General features: G+C 36.6%; 1 protein-coding gene across 1 annotated transcript in view; it reads left to right on the top strand.

The window, feature by feature from the left end:
* The window catches only part of LOC102764112 (cytochrome b-245 heavy chain), a 34374-nt gene that overhangs the window by 9790 nt on the left and 17713 nt on the right, over positions 1–6871 (top strand). Inside the window, exons 4-6 of the mRNA XM_006752856.2 lie at positions 1664–1748; positions 3713–3858; positions 6174–6364. Coding sequence (XP_006752919.1) covers positions 1664–1748; positions 3713–3858; positions 6174–6364 — 422 coding nt within the window. The remainder of the gene's footprint in view (positions 1–1663; positions 1749–3712; positions 3859–6173; positions 6365–6871) is intronic.

The raw sequence follows: 6871 nt of genomic DNA, 5'->3' as shown, positions 1-6871 counted from the left end.
ATTCGTGTGTGTGTGTGTGTGTGTGTGTTTGTGTGTGTGTGTGTGTGTCTTTGACAGGTAGAATAATAGTGAGTATATTTTTACCTTTGGCTTGGTTGAAAAGGACATGAACTTTCAAGACAATTAGATGTAGATCCAAGGAACATGAGAGTTAGTACTATTATCTGTAAAATGAGGACAGTAATAGTTATCTCATTGTATTAAATGATGTAATGAGTATTGGTAACCTTCCTGGCTCACAGAAGCCCAATTATTTGTTCCTTTTTCTGGAATCCTCAATGTCTTACTAGTATTTCTACAGTTCTAGGAATCTGCTGTCCTAGTGAAAGTAGCCTGTCCTCCTTATATGTAGCTAACTGAGAGATAGTGGAGTAAGCAAAGTTTTTCATACAATTATATTTTTCTATAAAACCAGGACATTTTATTTAAAATTAGTAAGCTTAATATTAAACACCCCTATATTAAAATTGAATAATATGCTTAGAACCATATATTTATAATACCTAATATTTTTTTGTTTTGTTGGTGTTTTTGTTTGTTTGGTGTGGTTTTTTTGTTTTGTTTTGTTTTTTTTTGGCACTTCATTCTGCTCTCCTTAAAAGTTCTCTGAATCTCTATGGCAGTACATCTAGCCTTGGGGACAAAACAGCCATAGTGTGCATTTGAACAGTTTTCAGAAGAGCAAAACTCTGATTCAAACGTAAACCAGGTTTTGTTTGGGGTTGGTTTTTTTTCTACTTTGGGCAGTGATCTGAATCGAGATTCAAATCCACATCTTCTTACATACACTGGGAGAACAGTTACACCAATGTATTGAACAAAATACTATTTTTAATGTCCAGGTAATCATATAAGGTATTGGATATCAGAATATTTATATATTTGGCATCAGACATTAATGAGTTTAAATCCCAGCTCTGCCACTTTAATTAAACTATGTGACCTAAGGCAAGGTAACCTCTCTATGCTTTTTTTTTCCTTCTCATCTGTTATATAGGCATAATAATGATACCTCCCTGATAGGATTGATGTAAGAATGAAATGACTCAATGCATTTAAAACAACTCCTTGCATAAGCTCTTTGTAAATATTAACTATTGTTATTTGTGTTATTATTATTTGGTTAATGAGCTCCCCTTGTGATGTTGTCAACATAGGCAGGTGGACTATTTTTTCTCCTTTAGTGTATAACCTAGAAGGGTGTTGTTCTAAAGCTATTCACTTGTTCTAGAACTGTTCACTTGTCTGTGTCCCCATTAGGCTGTCAGGTCTTTAAGGGAAGGCCTGTCCTTTGCTAATTTTTATATCCTCTGTTTATTTAATAAATTAATCTGAACTATAAGCTATATAGTTAGATACATTTTCTGTCCAAATTCATATTTTATATAATTAAGCAATGGATTCCAGGAGAAACTTTTTAGGCCACTAGTAAGGGAACATAAAACATATTGACTAAGCCAGTTATGCCACTTACTGGCCCTTTGACGTTGGGGCGATGACTACATCAATCTGAGCTTCAGTATTTTCACCTACCAAATTGGTATAATGACAGTTTTTATGGTGGTTGTGAGAATTAAATGAGATGATATGTCTCTAATGTCTGGCACAGAGAAAACCTTCTTATTAACAATTACTATTTCATTATTTTCCCCTTAATCCAAAGTTTTGCTCAACAAGAATTCGAAGACAACTGGACAGGAACCTCACCTTTCATAAAATGGTGGCATGGATGATTGCACTTCACACTGGTAAGTTTATTAAGATATTTGGGCTTTCAACGAAAACTTGGAACCAGAGATTTCTCTCTATTCTTACTTTTAAAAAATAGGTCAGCTTTTGTAGGCACACTAGGTGGTGATTAGATATATTGTATTTTTTATGAGTTCTGTTAAAAATATTCACCCCTCTTTCCACCATCCCAACATTAGGATTTATTCCTTTGGGTCTTAACACTTTCTAATCTTGGGCTCCTCTGATAAAATCCTAGCATCGTCAACTTTTTTTCCACCCTTTTTATATAAAAAATATTGGTTAGTCCACATATGAGGGCTTTTATTCATTCATTTAAAAAATTATTGTTTGAACATGTAGATTCATGGATTTCTTGCAATAACTTTAGAGAAGCCACAGCCTATAAATTAAGAATCCCTTATAATAGAGTTTATCAGCTAAACACTTTATTTATTATTATTTATATATACATGTATATGCATGTATATATACATATATAATAGGTATACAAGTGTTTATATGTGTTATGTACAATGTATTATTAGAATTATTAAGGTGGTGGTATTGGCACAAGAAGAGTTGTATCTGGCATGGCAACTATCATTAATAATACTGTATTTGAAAGTTGCTGAGAGAGTAGATCTTAAAAGTTCCCATGACAAGAAAATAATTCTGTAACTATGTGTAGTGATGGATGTTTTTGCAATATGTATAACTATTGAATCATTATGTTATACACCTGAAACTTATATAATGTAAGTAAATTATACCCCCATTTTTTAAAAAAAAAAAGTGCAAAAGAAAGAAGGGATGGATCTGAGACCCTTATCAAATCTCTATTAGGTCACTTAATAAATAATTGATGTGCCAGACTATAGGCATGCTCACATACACAGTGATGAACAAAACAGACTTTTACTCTATCCTTAAGGAGTTTGTCCCTGAGTAAAATAGGCTTAGTTCACAGACATTCAGCTGGATTTCTCATTTTCTACTAGTAGATCATGCAGATTTTCTGAGCTGTGGCAAATGAAATATTTTAAAAGTGAAATGTATAAAAAAGTGAAATATATGATAAAATCTTGTTAGAAAGCAACCTGGTATAATGGTTAAGAGCACAGATTTGTGGGCCAAACTGCTTGGATTTGATTTTTTTAAATTCTTTATTGTTTAAAGAATTACACGAATCTCCTTTTTCCCCTCATTGACCTCCTCCCTGCCACCCCCTCCCCCAAGTACAAGCATTTGGAATTGGATTTGATTCTTAAACCTTTTAGTTATTAGCTTGGTGACCTTGGGCAAGATTCTAAAGCAATCTATGCCTCAGCTTTCTCATTGTAAGATGAGATGGTAATAAACATATCTAAATCATTGATTCTTAAGCATTAAGTATTTATAAAGCACAGCAGTGCTTGGCACCTAGTAAGTCCTATGACAGTGCTTGTTAATCAAAGAGTGAAATTAAAAAAAGAGAGATTAATTCTTATGCCCATTGGTTTGTATCAGTTTCATATAATTTTGTCATCTCTTTCTGGACTAATGTCAGAGTCCAGCGAATAGAACAGCTAAAGGTATATGTTACATGAGAGTCTTACTGTTTGAGCATAAATATATCTGGGGAAGAGAGACAATGACAGGACATCTAAATATCCTCAGAGACCAAGGTTATTTTGTAGAATCTTAGAAATTAGTTGAGTCTTTAGGATCATATAGTTCAACACCTTCATTTTGCAAATTAGGAAACCCAGACCAGAGAGGTTAAGTGATTTTCCTACATTCACACAACCAGAAAATAGCTTACCCAATAGAATTCCCTTGCCTCTCTGGTCCAGGAGACCCAGTTTTTGTTTATAAGTGTATTGGACCATACTTGTGTTTCCCTGTAACTTATCATAGAGTCAGAAGCTATAGGAAAACCCAGCTTACAATAAAATTGCCCACATTCTTTACCTCCTTTGTTTCTCTTCTCTGCCCTTTTTAGCGATTCACACCATTGCACATCTGTTTAATGTGGAGTGGTGTGTGAATGCCCGAGTCAACAATTCTGATCCTTACTCAATAGCACTGTCTGACATTGGAGATAAGCCTGGTGAAACTTACCTCAATTTTGCTCGAGAGAGAATCAAGGTAAGCCTCTTATTTCCTGACTCTGATGTTCCCTAGACCTGTGGTTGGCAAACTGGGGCTCGCGAGCCACATGCGGCTATTGGCCCCTTGAGTGTGGCTCTTCCTAAGCCTTAGGAGTGCCCTAATTAAGTTAATAACAATGTACCTACCTATATAGTTTAAGTTTAAAAAATTTGGCTCTCAAAAGAAATTTCAATTATTGTACCATTGATATTTGGCTCTGTTGACTAATGAGTTTGCCGACCACTGCAGCCTAGACTATTAAAACTGAGGACTAGATTTTAATGAGAGAAGTACTTCGCTTGGCCAGAACAGCAAAAGTTGACTATCAGATTAACCAGTCTGAAGGTTCTAAGAAGGTGGGTAGGTCTCTCACAGAGAAAAGATCTCCCACACTCCTAATCCCATGTGTGGAGGGTCACTAGATGTTTATCAGTTCCTTAAGCTAACCTGTGAGACTCTGTGTGGGTGGAGCCTGGAGTAACTAAGGCTCACCCATGACAAGGCCCAACAGAAAGCCAGGAATACACATCTAGACAAATAAAATTGAATGTATTACTTTATTACTTGCTGCAGCGAAAGAGACCTTATACCACAAGGAAGTCTGAGGCATCTCAGAAGGATCTTAAGAGGGGCTTGTTATAGAACCTGGGCTTGTGTTAGATAATCTGGGAAAGGTTTAAGCAAGCTAGGATTTGCTCTAGATCAGGTATGGTCAGGAATTGGGGGTAGTTCTAGGATTGGGTATTTTCATTTCTTTCTAGGGGACATAAGGGAACAGAAAGGGGCTAAATATTTAATAGGTAAAGAAGCAGCAGTCACCCATCTTTCTTATACTGGTTCAGACATGATTTTGGAGTGGTTTTGTTTTTGCCTCACTCTCTAATAGTCACAGAATGATGCTGGCATTCTATGAAATTGTATATGTGATATAGGAAACACTCTGGTCTAGGTATCAGTACCAGGTCAGTCGCCAGTTGACAACTGTCAGTTATACTTTTGTTCTTTTTTACCTACAGCATCTAAGGTGTGGCCTCCTATGTCTGCTAATTGTCATTCTTTGATATGCACTGTGCACTGAGGGTAACTCAGTAGTTCTCCAGGGGGATCCACTTTTGGTATCCCCAGGCAAGGTCTTCTCCACTTCCAGCAGTTGTTGAAGCTTCCTACACTCAGAGGGAGAAGCTCCAAGTGGTCTTCATGTGCCCAGTGGCTTGGGAGAATGGCCAAATCACATCTCTGTGCACCAAATTTCAAACATGTTTCCTTCTGTTTAGAAAAGATTATAAGAAAAGTCCCTTAATTCTGAAGAAATAATTATCCTTGGACTTGACATGCAAAAATTTGGCTCATCTACTTAGGAACAGAATGAAATGGCATCAAACAAAATAGAAACTCTTTTTCTGTAATGTGTTGGATATTTTTATTATATATTGTTCATTGTTTTGTACAATCATATATAAGGGTGGCATTATTAACATACAAGATAAGCAAGCCAACCCTGCCTTGTTGTGCTTAGATCCCTTTGGATCACTTTTATTGTGTCTGTGTTGCCCCACCATTCTGTGTGCTTTCACTTCCAATTTCCTGTATAAATGTGTCTTTCTCATAGGACCACCCTGGGGTTATCGGAGTCCCTTTGCCCACAAGTTCAGAGATCTAGAAAGGCCTGGATAGCTACCTCTCCATGTGCAGTCATTACCCAATAACTGATGGATGCAGGCCATGAAAGCCCAGCTTCCTTGCCTTGAGTCATGATAAACTCTGAGTTGTAACTTACCATTTAGTTTCCCTGCAACATCAGAATGAAGCTACCCTCTATAAGACTTGGCCTGATATCACCTTCTTACTTGACTTATTCATCTTTCTTGTCCTTTTATCCATTCCCTTACCAGTTTCTTCTGAAGCACAACCTTTCTAAATCACTTGCCTATGAATCCTCATCTCAGGGTCTACTTTGGGGAAATGCAACCTAATATGTTAGATATACCCAGAATTTGCCAACAAAGCACTGTGGCCTTTTCCAAATCAAAGGGAAAAAGACCTTTAGGCCAGTAGACTGATTTGCTTTATGTGATACTCCCTTAGAACTATTTCAGTGTATCAATTCATATTTCCTATGACACCTCAACCACATAAGACTTTTTGAAACTGAGAAATATCCATTCCAAGTCTATATCCCTCTGTGAGAGATGATTAGGATTATGTAAAGGGGGAATGAAAATACCTATTGCCTTATACACTGGACACTTTATATAGGTAGTCCTGGATGTGAGAGCCTTCAAATAATGTGTGTATGTATTTGCATTTTATAGAATCCTGAAGGAGGCCTGTATGTGGCTGTGACTCGGTTGGCAGGCATCACTGGAATTGTCATCACACTGTGCCTCATATTAATTATCACCTCTTCCACAAAAACCATCCGGAGGTCTTACTTTGAAGTGTTTTGGTACACACACCATCTATTTGTGATCTTCTTCATTGGCCTTGCCATCCATGGAGCTGAGTGAGTGTTTTAACTCCAGGGCCAAGTCTTTTATGTCACATCTCGTTTTCAGGTGTGATGCTCTGTTAGAGGCACAGTGACCTCCTTGTCTCTGTGTGGTCAACTGTCTTCTGAGAGAATATGAGGGGATAACAGAGGTCAGTGTGATAGAAACCACTCAGCAGCACTTTAGTTTCTTGCATTCAATTTAAAGCTATTCACAGTGCTGTTATTTATAGCAAACTTAAAAATACATAACAATTTGAGTATCTTTGCAAGCATATAAAACATGTTGAGAGTGCTCATACAGTCTTGGATGTCTGCTATAATGTTTCCTGTGGCTTAATTACTAATATATTAGACAAATCCCCAAACTAAAAGAGTTAATGATTAATCAGTTGAAAAGATTTGCTATAGTTGAAAGTTTTTATTCAAGCCTATCATTAATTGATTGCCTACCATATATGAGAACTGATCCAGGCATTATTAAGAATTCTAGAAGGAAAATACATGGTATTGCCTTCAAAC

This window comes from Myotis davidii, unplaced genomic scaffold (assembly GCF_000327345.1).
Source record: "Myotis davidii unplaced genomic scaffold, ASM32734v1 scaffold1311, whole genome shotgun sequence".
Classification (NCBI taxonomy): domain Eukaryota; kingdom Metazoa; phylum Chordata; class Mammalia; order Chiroptera; family Vespertilionidae; genus Myotis; species Myotis davidii.
Note: the sequence above shows the minus strand (reverse complement) of the source record. Positions and strands in the feature narration are given on the sequence as shown.